This window comes from Apus apus, chromosome 1 (genome assembly GCF_020740795.1).
Source record: "Apus apus isolate bApuApu2 chromosome 1, bApuApu2.pri.cur, whole genome shotgun sequence".
NCBI classification, from domain to species: domain Eukaryota; kingdom Metazoa; phylum Chordata; class Aves; order Apodiformes; family Apodidae; genus Apus; species Apus apus.
In genome coordinates, this window is record NC_067282.1 from 110,832,787 (window position 1) to 110,857,423 (window position 24,637).

At 42.7% G+C, this 24,637-nt stretch overlaps 1 protein-coding gene across 2 annotated transcripts; it reads right to left on the reverse strand.

The window, feature by feature from the left end:
• Positions 1–78: 78 nt before the first annotated feature.
• On the reverse strand, positions 79–13,746 carry PDHA1 (pyruvate dehydrogenase E1 subunit alpha 1). 2 transcript variants are annotated; one of them, XM_051611366.1, is made up of 12 exons: positions 13,577–13,746; positions 11,751–11,765; positions 10,334–10,402; positions 8,759–8,932; positions 7,889–8,015; positions 5,444–5,535; positions 4,978–5,070; positions 3,405–3,560; positions 3,089–3,160; positions 2,170–2,237; positions 1,050–1,158; positions 79–543 (listed from the first exon to the last, which is right to left on the reverse strand). In XM_051611366.1, the coding sequence occupies exons 1-12, from the start codon at positions 13,652–13,654 to the stop codon at positions 379–381; spliced, it is 1,218 nt and encodes a 405-aa protein (XP_051467326.1). In that variant the 5' UTR covers positions 13,655–13,746; the 3' UTR covers positions 79–378. The 2 variants fall into 2 exon arrangements, with proteins under 2 accessions (XP_051467326.1, XP_051467336.1); XM_051611376.1 differs by lacking the exon at positions 11,751–11,765.
• Positions 13,747–24,637: the final 10,891 nt, after the last annotated feature.

The following is a 24,637-nucleotide window of genomic DNA, read 5'->3' on the forward strand; positions in this document are numbered from 1 at the left end:
ATGACATCTGAGTGGGGGTTTTTTGGTGTTTTTTGGGGAAAGTGGTTCATCAAGAAACAAAGCAAACAGACTACCAGATAAATGTTGGTATAGTATGTATTTTTTTTTTTTTTTACACTGTACATAACACATACAGCAGTCCAAAGAAAAGTAAGTAAAGCAAATATATAGCAATTTAAATAAACCACTGCTTTCTCTTAATTTAGCTCCTTCTGAAACAACATTCAGTATGTTTAAGAAAATCCATACTGGGATGAATTTCCCTACACATTTCCTCTTTTGAAAGAGCTTTTAAATAAGCTTAAGGTTTGTTTCTGAGTCATTATAGTTCCTGTAAATACATTCACTTATTCATAAGTTATGCCAAGAGGAAGGCCTTTAGCTGACAGATTTGTACCTTATCCACTGGTTTGGACCACGCACTTCAAAGGGTGGCTCGTTGAAGTAGATGTGGTTACCTAGTTCTTCCACTGGTGGCTCTGGGTCAGTGGTAGCAAACTGAGCAGCCTCCTCGATCTCCTTTCTTACTGCCACATCAATTTCCTAAATAAAAAATGGATGCTTATCATAAAACAGCTCAGCAAAAGCAGCATATTTTTTAATTCAAACACAAGGATGAAGTCCACAAAATACTGGGAGTGTTGATTTTTTTAAACAGAATTGATGAAAGTATTTACACTATTTGCTTAGAGGGTTCCTGCATCCTTCACTGGGATTCTTCACTATTGATAATTTCCCTTTGAGAGACTTACCCGTTTCCTAGGTAGTTGAGAGCCTCGGTAATTATGATTTCTACAGGTTACTATATGACAAGAGCTCTATTTGAAATCTTAACACCCATACACACAGCCTTGTACCCAAAAGCAAATTGCCCTTCCCACAGACTGCAACTTCACTAGTCGGTCTGCAACAAAATTTCACCAGTAAAAGGGATGTTAATAAAGCACTTCAAAGAACAAGCAATGCACTCTGCCCTATGACGTACTTTACAGAGATCATTAGAGTGTGAATGTTCAAGAGCTTGCCCAACTAGCAATTAAAAGCCATACCTTTAATTCCTCAATGCTAGCAAGGTTATTGTTGACCATTCTGTCCTTCAACAGAGTAATGGGATCACTTTTGCTTCTTACTTCTTGAATTTCTTCTCTAGTACGATAGCTAGGAACAAGACAAGGAAAGACATTAACTTCTACAGTGGTATCCTTGAACAGAGGTGAGATACTGGACACAGCTCACTTGTAGAAAAAGGTGTGACCAAAGAATTGTCAGGAATGCAATTAACAATACAACAACACTGATCACTCAAAGGGTGGCACAGCTACATCTAGAGCACTTAGATCTGTAAGCAGTAAATGAACTGAAGTAGCTCCACCCTTGACTATAATGTAGTCTGGGAAAGGGGAGCAATCCTAGCCTGAGACAGTTACCAGGAGGGGCTGTATTTCCTCCTTCCCATCTCCTCTAAGCAGAGGAAGGGGGCTGGATGACTTGCTGTGTGCTTCCAAAACTCACTACAAGTTTTGAACAATGCATTGGGATACACCTCTATTTCACATAGATCAATTCAGATCTGCCAGCCAGTACAATGCCTGAGTCTTTCTGGCACTTGTATATTTGTATTTTTAAGAAGTGTTCCATTTGACTGGACAGTCCAAACTGTTCCTATAATTTCAGCTTGCAAGATGTTCAATACTCTAAAAACCCTGTAAAAGTGTGCTGCTTTTCAGTCACAGCTTAGTTAGAAAGCACCATCAAGTCACACTGAAAGCAGCATCTATTAACAGGAAGTACAGAAGTTTACCAACTGACTTTGTGCTTGTTCTAAAACTAAATCTCTTGATACTGCAAGAAAAAGTTACTGCAAGTATGTTACACGGCCATGGATTATCAAACTGAGTACTGAGCAGAATGATCAGACTGCACATAGTAATTTCATAATAACCTTTATAACCTGCCTGGATGCATTCCTATGTGGCCTGCTTGACATGATCCTGCTCTAGCACGGGGTGGGACTAGATGATCTCTAGAGGTCTCTTCCAACCCTATCATTCTATGAGTCTATGATATGCACCTCACAGTGGATTTAAACATTGAATCAGAGAGTTTCAGGATTTTGGCCATCAATAATTATCTGTTTTCAGTGAATGCCAAGAAAGAACACCACAGTACCTTATTCCAGGGTCACTCATACTGTGGCCATGATAACGGTATGTTTGTAACTCCATCAGAATAGGACCCTTAGAAAGAAAGAAAAAAAAAACCAAAGCGTTACCACCTTAAGTGACTTTGTTCTTACAGCAGCAAGTACTTGCTATAGGTGAACTACAGTAGTGATAAATTACTCCCATTCCACGTTTTTTCTCAGTTTAATTTAGGTAACATTATCACAACTAGTAAAGTGAAACTTCACTCTTTTCAAGTGAACTCCTATGTTGAAATTTTAAGCATTTATTCTCATGTTCTTATTGAGCAGCATTAAACAATTTTTTCTTTCCGATGTCATTCCACCCTTACTCAGACTATTTCAAATGGCCTATTGTTTCACTTTAAGATTGTTAACTCACAAAACTTTATTCTTCTGTGTGAACCCTTTTCTTTTTTTGTTGTGTGTTCTCAGCAAAAATATTATTTCACCAGATACCAATAATCTTCAAAACCAGTGTATCATACTTGGGTGAGAGACACTAAAACTGACTAACAGAGCTTTTACTTCATTTTTCATTTGTTGTAAATACAGAATTACTGTTTTCCTTGATGCTTCCACTAATTAATCTCTTCACAAAGAACACAACTGCCTGGCAGTCAGAATACCTTTCACAACAGAGTTTAACTGGGGTAGAAACGGGGAAAAAGATGACAGAGTATTCTTGGTTAATATCAATTGCATGTTAATAAATGCTAAAAAATATAAAATTAAATAACCCCTCAATTATTTACTATTCCAATACTGTGGCAATAAAAGGAAATAAAGGTAAAACAGAATTTCAACAGTGACTGGAGAAAATGGGCTAGATGAGGAGCATTTTACGCAGCAACAATTTAGCTAAGAATTCCACCAATGGAAAAGGAATGCTGATTAAAGACTTACTTTTCCAGATCTACAATACTCAGTTGCAAACTTTGCCGCTTCTCGAACGCACAGAACATCCATGCCATCCACCTGATAAACAGAAACTACAAGTTGAGGCAAAAAACCCACCAAACCTCGAACTTTGAATTTCAGTACTTCCACAAGTGCAATAAGAATTAAGTTTCAAGTTTTGCTATACTTAAAAACAATATTTATAAATATATGTATAAATAAAAGAAATACATACACATGTAAGTACTGTGCAGGTATGTGCACCCACACCCCCCCTACACTTTCACCTCCCCCCCACAATAAAGGCTGGAGTTGTCCTCACCCTGAGCCCTGGAATGAAGTCTCCCCTTTTGTAATAGTCAGTACTGGCTGCAGCTCTTTCAACTGAAGTCCCCATTCCATACCGATTGTTCTCACAGATAAAAATACAAGGCAACTTCCATAAGGCGGCCATATTGTACGTTTCAAATATCTGGCCCTGAAAGAAAAAGAGCAAGTTACACCTAGACAGGGAGCTCACCTTCAAGCATTAGGCTCTACTGAAAACCATTTAGTTGCAGAGGTCTAGCTAGAAGAAATTTTAATACTGACAGCGATCGGACACCAGCCACTTGCTACAGCTAAGCAGGAAGAGAAGAGAACCTACACAACGTAAAGTAACTTTCATCTCAACAAATAATTTCTAGAACTTAATTTTTAAACCTAGTTCAGCATCTCTGTTAGGGTAGCACCAAACATTCAACTTTAATGGAAGTATTTCAGCTACGGTCATCAAAAAGTTCACAATTGATTAATCTTACAGGATGCTGCTACAACAAACTAAAAGAAAGGTTGAACCACACTGACTGCATCAGCCTTGCTTCTCTAAGTCAGGCAGGGAAAACCCAAGAATCGAGATCTCCACCTGTGTTTTCAAAGCGGTAAATTACATGGAGAGTACACTCTAAACCACCAGTTTCTTAATTGGCTTCATGTCTTTGCTGATAACATGAAGAAACCAGCCGGAATGTCAACAGTAAGTGGCTCTGCGAGATGCTCTGTCCCTTCCTCTGTCTTCAGAAATATAAGTTACATGTTGCTCCCTATGCAGCAGCAATGTCATCTTCACTGCTTTCGTTCAGAGCTCTGCTTACAGCACAGAGACGTCAGGGTGTCACACTTGGATGAGCCACGTGCAACTGGAAAGAGGATAACAGTAACTAAGGAACCACTCCTCCCATGACTCAGGTAGTATTCACATAATTTACTTATCAGCCTGTTCCCTATCTAGAGTGCTACAGAAGGGAAGGAGCTGAGAAGCTTTCCCTCCACTCCAAAGACAAAGGCAGAGTTCAAAATGAGGGTGGGGAAGGACAGATGTTTACACAGGTTTTAAACATGACAGAAAAATCCAAGCACATGCTACACTCCTGATACATAAAGAGCATCTAGCAATTAACTCTTCATCTCAATCACTCCTCAGAGGACTATACAGTACTTGAAATGCACTCCTACTCAAATGTCTAAGATGCCACAAATAAGAGGTGCTAGTACCGAAAACCTGCAAGTTGCCCAGCCACCTACATGAAGTTTGTCTCAGTGGAGAGCACTTAACAAGAAAATCCCTAAGAAAAACTGCAGTAAACTGTAGGACAGAAGCTGTACATTGTCTTCTCTCTCTCTCTCTTTTCAGTACCAGATGCTTTAAAAAAGCATCCTTGCAGCAGAAAGCCCAACACAACAACCTTAGCCAAGCTCCAAGTCAGACGCTGCCTGTTGTGCACGTACTGTGTACACAGGCAGGGTGAAAAGTGCTCTCCCACCACCCTACAGAAAGGCAGAGTTCACAGAAGGAAAATTGATTTCCCCCAGTCACACTTCCCCTCACAGAGCCACCCAAGACAAAGCTCATTTACCTGATTGGCTGCACCATCCCCATATAAGGTCAAACAGACTTCGTTTTTACCGAAGTATTTACAGGCCAGCGCAATCCCAGCTCCAAGAGGAACCTAACACAGAGTACAGAACAAACCAGGATTTTAAAGCAATATTTAGGGGAGCTGGAGACAGGCAGGTTATGGACAGTAAAGAGACATTTACAACGTCAGAGATCTGCTCAAGAAACGAGCTGTCACCAAGCCAGTACATTTGTTCCAATCTGTATTACAACCAAATATAAACATTAATTATATGCTCAATTTGATTCATTTTTGCCCCAGTGTACAAAACAATGAGCAAACCAGAATAAAGACATAACAACTTTAATAGCCACGGAGTAATGGTATCTGCACACAAGCTCACACAACAAAGCCCAAGAGGAAACACTGGCACAGGACATGAGCCAAATTCAACTGTGCTTTAAAGCTGAAGTCATGTATGTACCTGAGCACCAACAATACCATTGCCACCATAGAAGTTTTTGGTATACATATGCATTGATCCTCCTTTTCCCTTCGCACATCCTCCTTTTCGACCTGAAACATGAGTAACAAGCAATTTATTTTTTGGAGGAAAAATGCTATAGAAACGGGAACATACAATCAGTTCCTAAAGACAGTAACACTAAGACCATGTTGTTGTCATTAGATCTATGTGGAGTTAAGACAAAATGGCCTCTCCCCAAAGAGTTTACAGTAAAATATATCACAAAACAAATAAGAGAAGGGGGAAAAAGAGAATGATAATGAAAACATAATTCAGTACATGTGGAATGAAATTAAGAAGAAATTTTAAAACCAACCAAGAAGTTTCAGTGGCCTACTATACAAAAGCACTTCCTGATACATATATGCTGGGTTTTTTTAATAGCCAACATGGCCTATATTTCTCATATATGTAATTTGTAAGAAGAAGTATTTACAGTCTTTATTACTTTTGGCTTTTGCAAGAAAAATATGAACACTGTTTCAAATCAGTTGCAATAATCTACACTTGTCTTCCCTGTGACAGTAACTGGAAGTAAACATTACAGATAATACAGTTAAAAAAACCCCACAAAACAAAGAGAAATCCCCCAAATCCCAAACAATTCCCTGCCCCAGGATAAAGATCAGGAAGTCACCTAGCCCAGCTTTATTTAAGCTGTGGTTTGAAGAACAGTGGTGATCCATGAAGCATTACAACAAACCCTATTAAATGAGCTGATCTAACAATACAGAATTCCTCATCAGCCCACTCCATTTGTTATTGTTATCTCCACAGTTAATAGCCACAGAGGCCTCTATTTTATTTCTAAAAAGCACAGTTTGGTTGGTTCTTTTTGCCTCAGCCTTGGTGTTTATTTTAGAATGTTAAGGCTGGATCTCTTTCTGGAATTTGTACTTCTTTTTCTCATAATAATGGGTAATTTTTATTATTTGCCTTTCTCATACCTTTTGTATGCTTATGAATTGGTTTCATGTGAGCTTTTATGGATTCTGCCAGCTAGAGCCAAAGAAAAAGAAAAAAAAAAGGAAAAAAAGAGGATTTTCTAATTTTAATCAGAAAACTATTCTTCTTAAGTGTAACTAAACTTCAGTAATCTCTGTCCACTTCCTGTACAATTCTCTCTTGTATTTTAGCTAAGAATTCCTGATTCACTGATGTCAGTTTTTGCTATACTTTCTACTTTGCTTAGAACACAAAACCATTTGTAGGGTGTCCCTTTCTGTAGTGCGTTTCCTATAGGATCTTATCTACTAGCCTTATTTTGGGTGATTCTGCTTCCTGCTCCTTGAAAGACTTTTTGTGTCCTTTCCTAGTCACTGTAACTCCGGCTGTCTTTCAGTTCAGCATTTTCAATCCAGATCTTTGTTTGCAAGAATCTGCTCCAGCAGCACTCCTCTCTAAAACCCTGCTCCCAGTGTCTTTTCTTGGAACAACAGCCTCTGCACTGCAGCTGCTCTTACCCAATTAAAAGAACCCCACTAAACCCAAGCATGATGATATGTGTCATGGAAAGAAAAAATAAAACCCCCACACCATCACTGATATTTGCAGTTTCAGGTCCCATAGCAGACTTCAGTCATAACAGTCTCCTCATTTGCCTTCTCTCTTACCAGTGTCCAGTGACATTTGGCAAGTTGATACTCCACTGGATTCTGGGCTTCTGTTCGCATTACTAATATGCATTCTTAACACACATATACATTCTCAGCATACCAATGTGCTTTCCTATATTACTGTCCCAACAATGCAAATTCTGAGATAAAGACTTTATTATATCAATGATTCATAAAGGCCTTCAAAACTCCTTGTTCTTTTTTAACTTCACACACCTGAGAGTTCAGCAGGGTGATCGACTCCTCTCTTCCCTGCTCTACCTACAACCCCATTTTGAATAACATCTCTCCTTTCTGCAAACTCTTACATCTGTCTAGATTACCATTTAACATAATTGTTACAGTCAAATTTTCCCAAACCACTCAGTTTATCATTACAGGCTGTGTTTACCAGTCTTCCTAAGACTTCAGCAGCATAATTCTGAAAATCCATGTTTGTCTCCTAGGGAGGGTAATACCCTGTCCTATTGAGAACAAATGCCTACCACCAGCAAGTTCCACTTAAACAAGCTGCTGCAGCACAATAAATACACTGTACGGTATCAATAAAAGAATTATGAATTTGTGCTTTAGAAATATTAAATATTCCTTATGACTTATGTTTGATAGTAAAAGTGGCTGCATTCTAAATTTATAATAAATAATTAGAAATTATTTAGTCTGCTATGTCACTAAACTGCTTCTGAAGCCCCAGTATACTTTGTGTAGCAACATCATTTTGAATCTGAATGAAAAATTCTGACCCAAGTAGAGCAGCCTGTGAATCTTCATTTTACTCAGCACCAACCTGTCAGTTCAGCCAGAATTTCTCGGACAGGCACTCCTCGTGCGTAAGTAAAGCCATGAGCTCTGTAAGCTGTTATGACGTGGTCTGTAGGCTTTATGGCAGCTTCAAGCCCTACACAGCAAGCCTCCTGTTACAAAGGAATGAAGAAAAGCACACTGTTTTCACAGGCAAAAGTGTGGCAAGTGCTAGCTATGGTTCAAAATACATCAAGTAACAGCAGAAAACGGGAAGAATACAAGATACAGGAGACTGCCTTAAATCCCAAGGTGAGCAGGCCTGCTGTTTGCAGGACACTGAGCTACAATAGCCTTGGGCTCTAAATTCCAACCTGTCCTGATTTCAATCAACAAAAGCAGACAGGAGGGGAGGCAGAAGATGCAGAGATCTGTGGCCTTTTTCTACATCCATCTCCCAAATGAAGCATCTGAGTAAATGGCAATTTGAAAATGGCACCAGGACAGATGGCAAAATTTCACCAAGCTCATGAAATTCTGTCTCTTGGCTGTTGCTTTTAGTGGGTACAGGATCTATGAGACACTAGAACAAAAAACAGGAATGAAGCTTGAGGAGGAGGATGCAGGCCTCCAAATGTGTTGAATTTAATATGCTGCAGTTGTTCATTCCTCACATTCAGCTGATCTTCAACTGTACCTTGCCTTCTCTCTCTTCCTATTGTCCCAAAAACTTTGGGATTTCCTTGAGTGCTAAGACATTCTTTTTTAAAGAAACAATGAATGAAATAACGGGTCCAGCTACAACTTCAGACACCATAGCGAGATACTCAGTTCTAGATTTACTTTCCACTCTATTCAAGTCCCTACATTCAGTAAGGTAAGACATTATAAAACGTTTTGGGAAGGAAATCCTTACTTGACCATCGTATAAGTGGCAGAAGCCACGAATAATCTTCTGCTTGTACAGCTGGTCAGACTTGAGCTCCATGCGTCGGATGGTCTGCATTGTCTTGTAGTAATGGAGACCCTCCTCTCGAGTCATCACTGCTGTGGTGCTAGGGCCTTCTTCTAGGCGATGAAGGTCACACTTCTGCAAAGTTCAACAAGCAGTAATTTATTGAATGTTGTTAATCCTGTTTATGAATATCATGTAATATTTTTATGAGGTGCCATTTTCAAATTCAGATTTACTATATCTTTCAATAGGAAGCCAGCAAAACCTAAATTCATAGCTCAAAATAGCTGTAAAGTTTGTGGTCTCTTTCCAAATTTAGGCAAACAATATCTTTACTTTCAATAAAGACAGATTTCCACTCATAAAATGAAGCCTGGTAGTTCCTACTAGCTATAGTCAAACTAAAGTGCTCATAAAATACTAGAAAAGCACACTTCCATAGTTGCTGCATGCCAAATACTTGGTAGGAGCTTCAGAGACTTAGTGAAGAGACCGTTTGTAAGATCTGGTCCTGAGACTGGACTTCACTTCTTCTACCACCGTTTTAATCAAGCAATAAATAAACCCCTGCAGCACCAGCCACTCTGCCAGTCAAACCTCCATGTGTACAGTACCACTTAGCCCCCAAAACATGGACTCAAGGAAGCTGCACAGAGGGACCATTTTAGATATCCATACAAAAAAAAAAAAAAAAAAAAATTAGTCAAGCTCAGTGGGCCAGACGAAAAAAATTACTCTGCCAGTGCAGATTAAATGACAAAAATACACACATCAAAGACAGTTTATACTAAAAGCAAAGTTTATATAAAGCAAACTGTTCAGAGTAAATCCACTGACACCTACATGAATTTGATATAACACATATGCATGCTACTCTTATGACAGCTCTGCTTCAGAGTTCACATGAAAATAGAAACTCAGAAGTCTTGTAAACAACACAGACCAAATATTAAACCTGGCCAGCACAAAAGCTATTGCCAATGGATGCATTAATTTTTCCTAACATTTAGCCACTGTGGAAAGCTGACAGAATAAAATGCACATTTTTTGAGCAGCACCAAGTCAAGCATTAAAAAGGATGTCGAATTTTTTCCTCCAAAATCTATATGGACCTCAATCAATCAGCTGCACATCTGGGATACAGCACCCATGACTCCATAAATAAAAAGGAGATGGAAAGAAGGGTAAGCAGCAAACATCAGCTATTTGTTTTAAAAGCATTAAGGAAACATGAATACTCTTCCCCTCAGAACCAAAAAGGTTCTTTAGCTCCTTTGTGACTCCATTTTCACAGCTGCATTGCAGTATCACAGCTGCAAAGAATCACAACTTTACATTCTTAAGAAACAAGTAACGTTCCTAAATACTGCCAAGCACAGGCCTTCCAGCTGCATTTAAAAATGAAGCCAGACAGTGAGGGTTTGGTTCTGTAATTCACACAGTATTTTTCTGATTGAAAAGGCAGCAAGTCCATCATATCAAGATCTACAACAAAGACTTAAGACAGAATGCCATGTTCATGTTCAGCTTCTTTACCTTAACTTCAAACGTAGCTTCGCTTGCAAAGTCTGCATAGTTACGTGACGCTACCATCACTCGAGATGTCTTAAAAAAACAAAAAGACAAAATCAAAATGTAAGCAACATTACAATATAATTATCAAGCAAAAGTAGGTGAATTCTCAATTTCTAACAATACTTGAAAATTGAAATAATTTGTGAATTAAACTCACTAGTGGCATATCCTTATAATACTATATATGCTAGAAGTCCTTTAAAACCCAGCATTTAAAATTAAAAGAGAATTTTAAATCTGTATATATCCTTGATTATCTAAAATAAACCCAGTAGTTTTCAGAAGACTGTGAAGAGCATCAAAACCACAAAAAAAAAAAAATTTTTCCCTTCACATGGCAGAATCACCTATACAAGACAAGACAGCGAATGCAGATTTTGATGGCTCTTTGCTGACTGAAAATTTGCCTTGATAGAACAGAAAATTTATTTCAGAAAAAAAAAATAAATTATGGAATATTAACTATTCTTACTCTTTCTTTTCAATAAGAGTAGAAGTTGGGGGGATGCAAGGCAATAATAATGAGGAAAGAGATTATAAATTAATTGGGTTCCAGCATGGCCACTACTTAAAATAATACACAAAAATAAAGGGTGACATGCCTGAGGATACATGAAACACAGAACAACAGAAAGGGTGGAATGGTAGAGATAAGAAGGATGTTTAAAAATACATTACTGTTCTGTCTTAAAGTGTACTACTGACTAATTAATATCTAGTATTATTAGGTCACTTTAGTAAGTTTCATCACAGCAGCAGAGTTGATGCTCATCTGTCCCTGCATGCACTGTGGCCATAGCATAAGGAATGCACAAAATATTATTGCCAGAATCATATTGATAATTAAGTTAAACATAAATTTCAGTAGCTCATTCAACCATGGATATCACATTAATTTAGCTGAAGTTTCATTATTTAAAGATCTTGAGAATAACCAGGTCACTCTCTAAAAAAAAAAAAAAAAAAAGGTATTGATAGGTATAAAGCTTGGGAAAAAGTCAGGAAAAAATTTTCAATCCATCTTGGTTACCCACTCTGTTGTATATTTGATTTAGATATCACTATCCACTCCTCCCCTTGCCCCATTATCAGATTAGTTTTTAATTTAAACCAAGTTTCTACACTGTTTACCACAATGCAGCAGTATAATCAGTGAGAAAAAGGAATTTTGCTTCCAGAGCTGGAAGTAAATCAAGACTTTGGGATCTGCAGTGTTCCAGAATGGCGGAGGTTGGAAGGGACCTCTGTAGGCCATCTGGTCCACCCACCCTACCCTGAATACCATATAAAAGAACACTGAGGAGTCTGAATATAAGTTTAGTACCTGGCCAGTACACATATCAGAAACGAACCTTGACAAGACTGATTCAGGCCTTACCTCACTAACAGCTCCCTACGTTAGCAGCATTTGGAAGGGGGAAAAAAAAAAAAAAGGGAAGAAAAAAAAAAAAGAGTAAGTAACTGTAACAATTAGGGGAGGACAAGTGAGCAAGTTATTAGCCAACTAGAACACTGTAAGAGGTAGTTTCCTTACACGTAAGCTCTGTGTCATGGAAATCCATCTTTATGCTTTGCAACATGCTCAAAGCATATATAAAATATGGCTTTATGGATTAAACTGTTTCTATTTATGTTAATTTATACCTTCACTTTAAATGCACAGGAACAATTCAAGACCAGTATTTATATATTTGGTAATCACTAGGATCCAAACAGCTCTGTTAAGGTATCCAAACCAGGCCTACTCTGGAATTCCAAAGAAATGCAGCATGTCAGGAGCAGGCCAAGTAGTTGTAGTAAGGGACTAATTTTAGGCACCCATGTTTGAAAATTTTAATACAGACATTTTACTTGTAAATTAGGAAATACTTTTGGATACACAGTCCCAACACGTATATAGGAAGATCTTCTGGTAAACCTGCTCTCTTGTGTCATACTCATTAACCCAGTCACACCCCTGCTTCTTCTACAAGTGCATGCTGAGGTGAGCCAGCTACTTCAGAGGAGAGGCACAGTAACAGGTTTGCTCTGGATGGCAGACAGGCAGCTGACTTAAGAGACCAAAAAAGTACCCTCTAACACTGACTTGATCTTGCCAACAATGCTTTTCAGCAGGGTTAATTTTTCCTTGTGGCCAGCCATTATAATGGGATAAGGAGGACGAAGAGGTGAAAGTAAGTTTTGAAGATTTTTCACACTGAAGAGATAAAACACAACAAATGACACATTAATGCAAAAAAAATAATTTAAAAAAAATATTAAAAAAATAAAATTCAGGAAAAGATGAGAAGAGGCTGTTGTTTGAACAAAGAAAGGTGCAGCAGCTCAAAAAGTCAGGTGGCTGAACTCTGGATGGAACCAGAGGAGTACGTTTACCTCGTTTAGGATCTGACCTGTGCTGACAACCAGAGCACACAGAAATAAAGTAAACCCGAGGGCCCAGAAAAAGCCTTTCAGAAACTAATCATAGCCTCGTCGACACGCTAAAAATACAGCCAGGAAAGAGGCGACGGCGCGCGGCAGAGGCTCCGGGCAAGGCAAGAGCCGGCAGCTCCAGCGGCCGGTGCCGCCCGCGGTGCCCGCGCAGGGGCCGCCGCCGGCCCCTCCGTCCCGCACGGCACGGGCCCCGCAGGGACCTCGCGCCTGGAAGGGCAGGGCCGGCCCTGCCCTCCGCTGCGGGGAAGCCCGGCATCCTCGGCGCTGCCAACGGCCTTGAGAAAGCCAGCGCCTGCCCGCAGCAAGCGTCTGCTTTTCCAGGCGGTGGGTTTGTTTTTTTTTACATGAAGTCAAAAAATAACACCAACACACCCCCCCGCCCGCCCCTACTTTGGAAGCTTTTCGCTTCTATCGTGTTTGACCGCCGGCACCCAGCGAGCGGGCTATTTCCTAGGGACGGCCCCGCACCAGCCGGGCCGGGCCGGGCCCACCCGCGGGCCCGCACCCGCCGCCGGGCGGGGGGCGGCGCGTTAACGGCTGGGGCGGCGCGTTAACGGCTGGGGCGGCGCGTTAACGGCTGGGGCGGCACCGCCCGTCCCGACCACCCCCTCCCCCCCCCCACTCCCCGCACCGCCCCCCTTCCCATCCCCCCTCCCTCCTCCCTCCCCCCCCCGCCCCGCGCCCAGGGGCACGCGCCAGCCCCGCGGCGGCCGTTGGGGCCGTTGGTCCCGCGCCTTCCGGGCGGGCAGGTCACGGCCCGACCCTCACCGTCCTCCCGGCGGCGGCGGCGGCGGCGGCCGGGCCCTGCAGCACCCGGGAGAGCGCGGCCAGCAGCATCCTGCGCATGGGGCGGGGAGGGGCGGCAGTGCCTGGCGAGGGCCCGACCTCCAGTCTCCTTCAGCCGCCGCCCCGCGGCCGCCGGACCCCGCCCACGGCCAAACGGCGCGCTCCCCGGGTCGGGTCCCGCCGGGCGGGACTCCTTCCCCAGCGGGCGGGCCGAGCGACGCCTTTCCCTGCGGTTCCCCGCTCCGCGGCGCGCATGCGCGGGCCCCGGCCCCCGCCGCCCCACCCCGCGCCCCAGAGGGAGGGGCATTAATTATGGGCAAGGTCGATCTGTTCCAAACCCGCAGTCTGTGAGGTGCACCCGGCTTAACGCTGCCCTTGCCCGCCCTGAGGTTTCCAAGGACTGGCCACCTCTGCCTCCACTGGCGCAGCCCACCCAGGACAGCCCGCAGCGCCGGTCCGGCTCTTCCAGCTCCTGCTGCAGCCCAGCTGGGCTTCGGAAGGCTCTTCCTTAGCTGCTTTTTTATAGGCATAACGTAATTCAAGTGTTAAAACCAGTACACGGGCCTCCCACCCCTGGGGAGCGCGCAGCGAGGCTGAGGTGTAACCGCGTGTTGAAGAGTCCTGCCCACCCCCTGGCACCTGCTGGGCTGCCCAGCCGGTCTCCCCTGCTCTTCCCGCCCACCCAAAGGCTCCCGCTGGGGATGCGCACCGGGTGGGTTGCAGCGGAGCGCCCCAAGCAGGCGAACTGCTCGCCACACCTGCCCCTTGGCTCCCAGCCCTGCCCCGCTTCCCTGAGCAGGGCTGACAGCAGCGCCTGCGTAAGAACCCTGTAGCTGGACGCGGAACCGGTGGAGCTGAAAGGGAGCAGCTCCCCTCAGAAAAATAAACGATATTCATCTTCTGGTATTGCAAATGCTTGTGTATGCTGAGTCCCAAGGATTGCACAGAGCTCAGCATATTTGCAGTGCAAGTGGTAAACTCTTAAGGCATAATTGGTACTGAAAATATGTTCCTCAACTAAGCACACCCTCAGCCTCCATCAGAGAGGGCAGAAAGAGGGCACCTATTTCTAAACCGTAGCTTCATCTGGATCCCCACCGCACCGTTCACCTCCTTCCTTGGCTGCTCACCTGGTTCTACTACGCAGAACACTTGTGGCCAATGTGATTTCCTCCTCATCTTCTCTGTAATGCAAAGCAGAGAGACAGGTAACCCCCTCTGCAGGCAGATGTTATGAAGAAGCCTAACTCTTTATGTATTTGGTTAGTTGTTGGTTAGTGTCCCGAATGGAGTGAGATAGCAGACAAGATGTTTATGCACTGAACAAGATTTATTGCAAACAGCACAGGGGTCTTAACTGTTTTAAAGTCACAAGCACAATCACACTGTGGGGAAACTAGGAGATCAGAACAGAATGTTGAAGCTATAATGCAAAAGGTATCTTAACAGTAAAATGTACCACTAATGGTCAAACCACTCAATAAAAGTATGCCATTTAAATGCTAGCAACTTACATATTAACAAGTCTTATACTAGATCTAGAACATTAATTAGGGATTTTAAAAGGATCCTAACATTTAAAACTTAACTATAAAAGTTTGCGTAATGTCAAATTAACTAATAAAGACAATAAGAGAGTTAATATCTCTCACCCTCCAACGGCCACAGCTGGGTATCCCTTTGTTCTGGTCCTCAGTTTTCAAGAATTGATCTCTCTGACAGGCATCCCTGCTGGAGAGGAGAAGGTCCAGCACACCCCCTGGAGAAGTGTACGGAAGTGTCTCCAATCAAGGATGGAACCAGGTTTTTATAGAATAAAGTGGATCAACTGCTGTCATTTAACTATTTAGCCATACCTCCAAAATCTCTCATTGGAGAATAAAAGGAAAACAGCAAACTCTTGTTTATCTGTTCATTCTTACTTTATCTCCATTTTGGGACTCGTTGTGGCTAGGCTGGGCTCCATGTTCTTCAACACTGGAGAGCAGCTGGTGTTATGAACTTCAACTCGGCCCAACAACTTTCAAGGCTGTTAACAGCTCAGAGCTTTCTAGGCCCTTTCCTTTCCTATGCGCATCTCTCCACTCCAGGCCTGGGCCTATAAAACTGAGAGACTAAAAGCAATTGAATCACAGAGAGAAACTGAGGCAGGCATACTGAGAGATGGAGCGTCCTGCTACAATTAGAAAAGCAAACCCAGGCTTGATATCAGCTTTTAAGAGGACTGAAAATTACCAGCTTTTCTTCAGCTTTAATAGGGGTGACAGTACAGAGCCCTGCCAGCACTCAGCATCCTACCTTTGTGCTGCTGCAGGTCCTCTAAGGCCCGCTGTGCCTTGGCACAGACTGAGCTGTGTAAAAGAAGTAACATCCAGCTACCAGTTTTCACATCTAAGGGATGAAAGCCTTAAAAAATCTGAGAATAGTGTCACTTTTGCTATCACAAAATCCACCTGTGAGTAGACAGATAGTGCTGTTTTCAGCTGTCACCACGGACAAAGCAATCCTTGCTAACATACAAAGGCAAGTCTATACAGAGGTGTCTCGTGGAGTCATTTTTTGAATGCAACTTGTAGGAAGTTTGAATTTTACAAGTCAGTTCTGCACTACTAAGCAGCTTTAGCCATTGTTCATGAAGTAACAAGAGCAACAACAGCAGCTGCCCTCCTAGAGAACAAAAAGCAATGTAAAAAGGTTGATAAGGCATTTTTCCTCGGCTACCTTGAGTGTGTATCACTTCAAGCACAGACTTGCTGGAGATGTTGCTCTGCAGGCAAGGAGAGGCTCTGCAGCTGGAGAAAGCATTATCCTGGAGATATGTGTGGGGCTTTCCCCATGGCTGCCACGGTACTACCCCAGAGGTCTCTTCTCACTTCTGAACAGTGTAGACATCTCTGGAAGTTTACAACCTGCACTTTTATCAATTAATATTGCAGAGTTCTCGAAAAATTACTGATGGATTAATGCAGACGGGTGGTGTTCATGCACGCACCCGTTACATTGGCGTGACTCAAGGGACACAAGCACTGCCAGCATCCTTCTGGCCTACTCAGGTCTGTAGCAAGGCCAGCTGGCACCGGGAGTGGGATGCCTGCTGCTGTCTGCAGGTGGCAGGATTGCCTTAGCAGCCGGTGCCACTCACCCTCCGGGGACAGTCAGGAGGTGTGTCGAGGGAAGCTGTGGCTCTGAGGCATTCCTCACAGTAACCTTGCTCAGGCTGGAAGGCAACGGCATCTCCTGACACCCCTCACAGGATATGCTACATTTGGAAAGAGATGTGCAGAAAAACCCATCTGTATGGAGGCAGCAAAGGGGGCCAGAAGCAACAGTAGCTCCTCTCCTCTTTCCCTGGTGCTTTCTCGCGTGGAGGGAAAAATGACCCTCTAGGAGAAGGAGTGTCTCGGAACATGGTGCTTTGTGCCTGTGGCTGAATCCTCCTGCTGCTTACACCCTCTCTTGTCCCCGGGCCTTGTTCAGCTTCCCCATATATGATCTTCCAGTTGAGAGCAAAATTCCCTGCTTCCTCTCCCTGTGGCTCCCAGTGCTGTTTCTTCCCTCTCTGTCACTTTGAACAAGCTGTTTCTTGTCCTGTCTTCTCCACTGCTCTAACTCCGTGTAAAATTTTCACCCCTCCTACCATCTTCTTCATTCCCAGCCTTTATTCTTACTACTCCATATTTTTTAGCACCTCTCATTTGGAAAACTGGCCTCTGGTCAGAGGTGAGGCAATACTCAGCATAGGTAGTTTTCACTTGGGAGGGTGGTGAGGCTGTCACGTTTTCCTGCGATACATGACAGAACAAGGATTCACCACTTTATTCTTCTGTTTTAACATTCTATAGATGAGGTTCACCTGCTTTATCTCAGGAGAACAAAGTGTACTCTTTGTTTTTTTACGTGAGACAGAATACTTGTAAATAAATGTCATTTCATCACTAAGCAACACTATGAAGTAAAGTTTTGAAGAGAACTATGACCAAGTAACTGCAGACAGGGTCCTGCTCAAAGAAAAAAAAGACATTATTATAACAAATGTAGTCAAGCTTATTTCAAGTTCAGTGTGATCTACCCCTTTGTCCTCCACATGAAGGAAAAAAGGGGAGCAATTTTTATAATTATGTATTAATAGACCAATACATTATTAACACTAAATAGGAAATAGTGTTAGGAAATAGTAATTTTTTATGGGAAAAGCTCCATATCTGTCCTCCTTGGAAATATAGTTAAGCACTGATCTACATAACTTCTGCAACAAAGGACTGGCTGGCTGGGCCCAAAGCATTGTGATGAACAGAGTTAAATCCAGTTGGTGTCCGGTCATAAGTGGTGTTCCCCAAGGCTCAGTGTTTGGGCCAGTTCTCTTTAATATCTTTGTCAATTATCTGGATGATAGGATCAAGTGCATCCTCACTAAGTTTGCAGATGACACCAAATTGGGTGGGAGTGTTGATCTGCCTGAGGGTAGGAAGGGTCTACAGGGGGTTCTGGACAGGTTGGATCGATGGGCCAAGGTCAGTTGTTTGAGGTTCAATAAGGCCAAGTGCTGGGTCCTGCACTTGGGCCACGACAACCCCAGGAAGTGCTACAGGCTTGGGGAAGAGTGGCTGGAAAGCTGCCCAGTGGAAAAGGACCTGGGGATGCTGGTTGACAGCTGAATATGAGCCAGCGGAGTGCCCAGGTGGCCAAAAAGGCCAACAGCATCCTGGCTTGTATCAGGAATAGTGTGGCCAGCAGGACTAGGGCAGTGATTGTCCCTCTGTACTCGGCACTGGTGAGGATGCACCTTGAGTATTGTGTTCAGTTCTGGTCCCCTCACTACAGGGACATTGAGGTGCTGGAATGTGTCCAGAGAAGGGCAACAAAGCTGTTGAAGGGTCTGGAGAACAAGTCTTAGAAGGAATGGCTGAGGGAACTGGGGTTGTTTACCCTGGAGAAAAGGAGGCTGAGGAGAGATCTTATTGCTCTGTACAACTACCTGAAAGGAGGGTGTAATAAGGTGGGGGTTGCTTCTCCCAAGTAACAAGCTCTGGAGCCCTCAACACAGGAAAGACATGGAGCTGTAGAGAGGGTCCAGAGAAGGGCCACAAAGATGATCAGAGGGCTGGAGCACCTCTGCTAGGAAAACAGGCTGAGAGACTTGGGGCTGTTCAGCCTAAAGAAGAGAAGGCTCCAGGGAGACCATATAGCAGCCCTCCAGTACCTGAAGGGGCTACAGGAAAGCTGGGGAGGGGCTTTTCACCAGGGCTTGTAGTGAGAGGACAAGGGGTAATGGCTTTAAACTGGAAGAGGGGAGATTTAGGCAAGACATTAGGAAAAAATTCTGTAGTGTGAGGGTGGTGAGACACTGGAACAGGCTGCCCAGAGAAGCTGTGGCTGCCCCTTCCCTGGAGGTGTTCAAGGCCAGGTTAGATGAGGCTTTGAGCAGCCTGGTCTCGTGGGAGGTGTCCCTGCTCATAGCAGGGAGGCTGGAACCTGATGATCTTTAAGGTCCCTTTCAACCTTAACCATTCTATGATTCTATGATATTGGGAAAATTTTCTTCACTGAAATGGTTGTCAGGCACTGGAACAGGCTTTGCAGGGAAGTGTTGGAGTCACCATGTCTGGAGATGTTTAAAAGATGTATGGATGTAGTATGTAGGGACAGAGTTTGGTGATGGACTTGGCAGTGTTAGGCTAACGGTTGGACTTGATGACCTTAAAAGCCTTTTTGAACCTAAATGGTTCTATGATTCTATTACTTTTTTGCTTTACATAATATTCATTAATATTCATATATTTTCTCCATTAAAAAATCTCAAAACAGCCTGAAATGACTAAACTGTCCCACAGAAAACTAATGCAGAAAGCTAATTCATGAATGAGGTAAGCAATGAAAAGGAAAACATAATAAAATCATAAGCAGAGAATGACACTAGAAAATAATTTAATGAAAGATGTAATATTTCATAATGGAGCACCTTGCCATGTGTGACTCTAGTATTACCCCATCAAGGGTGTGTTGCATGGCAGTCAGCCAAAACTCATTGTTTTCTGTTGTTCTGGGTGTGATCCTGAAATGTTATCATTTTTCAGATTGCAGCTGCTGTTACAAATGTCTGCCGTTGGGCTAAGGATGGAGGGAAGCATCCAGTGTTTGGGACTTAGTCCAGCTCACCATCTCTCTGCATCCATGTGAAAGCAATCCTTGCCTAATTTCAGGAGTCAGAGGCTTTGCTGCCTGATTTTTTTCATCCATGCTGGTCATAGGCAGCAGCTTCTGGGACTGTGTCCTGCATTCTTTCTAGGACAGAGCAGTCAGTCATCTCCAAAGGAGAGCACACAAGTGGATTAACATACTCAGATGTAAATGACTGGGGACCGGGTCCTGGGACTGGACCAAAGTTATCAAGCAGAACAGATGTAGCCTTAGTTTCTTCTCCATCTTTAAAACTTGAATCTCAGCTTCACTCCAGATGCACCCTTCAATACACGACACTGATTGAAGCTGCTCAGCGGGAACAATCCTTTTTCTTTCATTTTTCTTCTTTTCAGTTTTAATTTCTTTTATCTCCTCCCTTTTTTCTTCCTGTCTTTTGCTGTCACATTTGATTTCCTTGCCCAAATGTATTTTTTGTCACTATTCCGCTTTTCCTTTTCTCAAGTCCACATTGCTCCTCTACATCTCTCACAAAAAGTATCTCTATTTTGCTCTTTTGCCTCCCACCCCTTTAGGCTAATTGCCATTCTCTCCTACATTGTATAGTAGCTCTTGCCTTAGACAGCAGCCCTGCTCCCAACTCACTTGTTGGGAGACACATGCAATCAACATTGATGGGGGGATTAGAACAATTACTCACACTTGTCAAAATCCTTCAGCTGGTTTGTTTCCTTTGGAGTCATCAGAGCTTGGAAGAGAACTAGTTTTCTAGGATCTTCCAGATGTTTTGCTACTAGCAGTGACAGAAAAATGGATTAAGAAATTATTATTTATGTTTGTTATTCTGATTGCTTTCCTGCATTATTATTTGGAAAACACTGAAGGAGCAAGATGCCAATGAATTGATAATGTAGTTTTTAATGTTTGAATTTTTTCACTCTTTTATGCCATTCCTCTCTGTGCTTCCCATTATATAATTTATTTATTTATTTAAAGTCCCAGGAGTAATTAGTATTACAATATACAAAGAAGCACTGCTGGAGAAAAAGCTGTTATTTTCATAGCAAACCCCTAGGGGAAAAAAAGATGTTATTTTACCCCAGTGGGTAAGCCCAGCTACTGTTACTTGAACATAACACTGATCAGCTTGAAAACTATGAAGAATACAGATGTTTTGTAGTGTTTCTGGATCTTGTCAATATGAAAACTGGAATGTTGTATCTGGGATTCAGTTCAGTCCTGCCTTTTGAGATTGTGTATGTCTTTCAGGTATACACCAAGGTATAGTTTTATCCAGAATCAAGATCTAAAACTTTTTGTCTGCAAGGCTCAAGCAAATGCTATAAACAAGCATTTTGTGAAGTCCCTGCATACATAGAAAGCTTTTGAAAGAACCCAACCATTTGTACTTTGTGCGTTTTACACAGACACCCTTCTCCTGTGTTCTGTTTCACAGCATATTGTGGATAACATTCCTATCAACATAGCTCTGTGTAAGACCTACTTAATTCCTCTGTGGTATAATATCTTTGAAAGACACTGACTTGTGACCCACAACCCTGCCGCATTGTCACGTTTCAGGGGCCTCCATTCGTGCTCTATAGAGTTGTGCTGTGCATGACCTGAAACAGTGGGGTTGCTGGGCTCTGCTCTCTGCTTCCAGGTAGAAACCACTGATTTGCATCTTGTCTTTCAGACAACTAGCCTTTCAGACGGCTCTTCCAGTTCCACAAATAATTCCGAGTCCTAACCGCTCACAGCCTCTCTCCGTTTTCCCTCCTTCCCTCAGGACTGGAGACTTTTTTGTTCCCTTTTCCCCGCCTAAAGACAAACGAATAGCACAGGCACAAAGCAAGGCTTCGTCAGTGCTGTGCTGCTGGCAGAATCACAGATAACTACTCCTGGAAGATGGGGTTTGGGAAGCTTTCTGGAGGGGAGGCCACGGTGCCTCCTCCCGCCCGCCCGGGGCTGAGTCAGAGCCCTTCGGGCAGCAGCGCCCTGCCAGGTTGCCTGGCGACTCAGGAAAGTGAAGTGAGGGTAAGTCATATTGAGGGAACAAACTGAAAATAAACTGCTTACACTAGGAAGGGTGGGACTGCTTGGTGTTGCTTCCCTAGTTGCATCTCGGCTGTTGGTTTGCCTCAGCACAAGAAGGGGTGTTTCAGTCCCCGGTCTGTTGCCATTGCCCCCAGTCCCCTGGCTCGCTCATCTAAACTGATTTGCCCTTCCATGATTTTGGTGTTTATCTGGTTTTAAGGAAGCTCATAAATTTGAATGCAATCACATGTATACCACCCTCCCCACACACATGCTCTCCACACCAAAGAAACACAGCTGTCCTGGGTGCAAAGCTTTTTGACTCTCCGTAAAATCCAAGCTAGCATACAGTAAGGGTTATATATCACACAAAACCCCCATCCTGGAGTGTCTGTCATGACCGCTTGGTACCAGACTCATACGATCCGAAGCAACTTTGCACTAAGCCACATTGTCTCTGATAACTTTTAGTGGATTCTGATTCACCCCTTGCTTACCCTACTTTTGGGATGACACAATGCCACTTGCTTCAGCATCTGGATCCATGTGCAGAAAACATGGAAGTAGTTACAGAAGGGAACGCTCAGCTTATGAAAGCAGATCAGACAAATAACAGAATTAAGGATGGTCTTTGAATTGGCTTCCTGAGCTTTGATACAAAAATATACTCTTGTCCCTTTGTGAAGGACTCAGAAATAAAACTCATCTTTCTAATCTTGCACTTTCAGAAATTATTTTCTTCTGCCATGATTGAAGGAATTCAAAATTATATTTGATTATGCTACAAATGCATACGAATAGAATGGAAAGTGGGGACTTACTTAAGAAAACAGACTTCTGTTTTCCAGAGAGGTGAAGAATAGTCACTTCCATCTCACAATTTTCTGTTTAGGTTTTTCCTTTTCTTGAGGGTGACTGAAAAGCATTTTAAAGCAACAATTTGTTGCGTGAACTTGGCTAACTTTTACCAAACTTCTGAATCACTTCTGCTAATCTGCACAGGACTTCCTGCATTAGCAGAATTAATCCCATATTATTACTTCATTCCTAGGTGTTAAAATTAAGTGCAACTTTGTTATAGTTGAATTCAGTGTCACCTGGTCCTGACCATTGCAAGGCAATGATGACACAGTTTTTTCTAAATGTTATTTTCTCAGTAAAATGAGATGGGATCTTCCATACAATTTTGGCCTAAAACCTCCTGATATTTTGACTGTATTATTGACTTACATTTGGATATTATATTTTCTTGCATTACTGTCAGCCAGGCAAGTCATGAAAAATTTCCCAAAGGCAGTCCTAGCCTAAGGTTTCTCAGCAGTTTTGGGGAGGCTGACTTGACTAAGCAAAATTTGGAGCTATGTCCTGGGCCAGTGGCAGAAGGGAGTGGAGAGAGCCATAAAACCATAAGGAGAGCTGTATGGAGCTGGGTTTGTGGCTCCAGAGGCCTGGGTGAAGATAAGGAGCACAGACACCATGACCTGCTTCAGCAACATTGCTGCCCTGTGGACTTCTCTGCCAGCAGCAGCAACCAGCACGGCTTTCCAGGGCCCTGGCACAGGAAAAACAGGCAGGAGGACCATGACCATTGTATTGTCTCTGGCAGTCAGCTCTCCTAGACAGATCCCAGCTTTCCTCATGGTTCTAGATGACCCTGCAAAAAGAGGGCTTTTTATTTCAGCTTCCCTTCCCTACAAACCCCAGGAGTCTCTCTGAAGGGCCAAGATGTGCTGCAAGCATAAACTGCCTTGAAAAAAAATATTGCTAAAGAGTAATTCACTGTGAAGCCACAGGAGAGGGAGGAAGAGGGGGGAATGCCTCTTCAGAAAGCAGCTGGTGGAGGCTAAGAAGGGTTACCTCTGTGTCTACCATCTTGATGAAAACAAGATTTTCCATACTGGTTTTCAGAGTATGGATCTTCTCCAAACTCAGTCAAAATCAATGAGAAGCTTCCTATTGATTTCTGTATGTTTTCAGTCAGACCCAGTGTGTATTAGCTTTTAAAGGCATCAATATGTGTATACTTGCAGTCAAACACACAAGCCTGTAACACTTTGACATAATACAGTCAAATCATTAGAAGATTTTAAGACTGTGTGAAGCTCCTGTATTCAGAGTTTGGAGTAAACAATTAACTTCAGCTGTACTTAAACAATGAGTAAACATGAAGATGAGTTCATGTTTGAATACAAACTGGGTTTAAGTGCTTGTTAATTTTACAGCATCTGCCAAATAAGGCAGAATTTATTTATCTTTGTCTGACTACCTTCAGCTGCTGTAGAGTCCCATAAAATTCTTACAACAATAATGCCTTGGATCTTTTTACTGTATGGTACCACATGCCTTTGCTCTACTTTTTTTCAGTTGTTTGTCTCCTATTTCATACATCAAGCAGTGTTCTCCCAGATCTTTTGCCAGCTAGACTCCAGTATTGTCTTGTTGGTGCCATATAAAGCAGCTGACAGCAAATTTTCTTTCTTGTTAGAAACCTCAATAGTCACTCATTTGTTTTAAATTATACTTGTTGAAACATTTCCCTTTTTTTTTGCAGGTGACTCTTTTTTTTTTCCTCCTAAAACAAAACCAGTACTTCAAGTAAGTCGACTGTTTTGTTGTACATACTAGCCAAATAAAACAAACTTGTAAAATTCTCCTAACCCATTTACCTGGGATAAGTACATTTTGGTGAGGTAAGAAAGTGGGTGAGTTGGATGGAGTGGGTACAGCCATGGAAAATTCATGGGTTATATTTTCAGCAAGGCTCATACAATATTTTTTTCCCTGTGAAATGTGTAAATTATTTTTTTCCATTAATTTTCAGTGAGAGTAGACAAGGAGCCTGAGGATCTGGTTTGCACAGACACATTT

What these genes read in the sequence shown, in the direction of transcription:
- PDHA1 (XM_051611366.1), bottom strand. Translation starts at nt 13,654, where the DNA reads ATGCGCAGGATGCTGCTGGCCGCGCTCTCCCGGGTGCTGCAGGGCCCG. An exon ending in ACTTCATTCCAGGGCTCAGG is followed by an intron (nt 3,161 to 3,404) that starts GTGAGGACAACT and finishes TCTGTTTATCAG; the next exon opens with GTGGATGGCATGGATGTTCT. An exon ending in AGTATTGTAGATCTGGAAAA is followed by an intron (nt 2,238 to 3,088) that starts GTAAGTCTTTAA and finishes TTTCTTTCTAAG; the next exon opens with GGTCCTATTCTGATGGAGTT.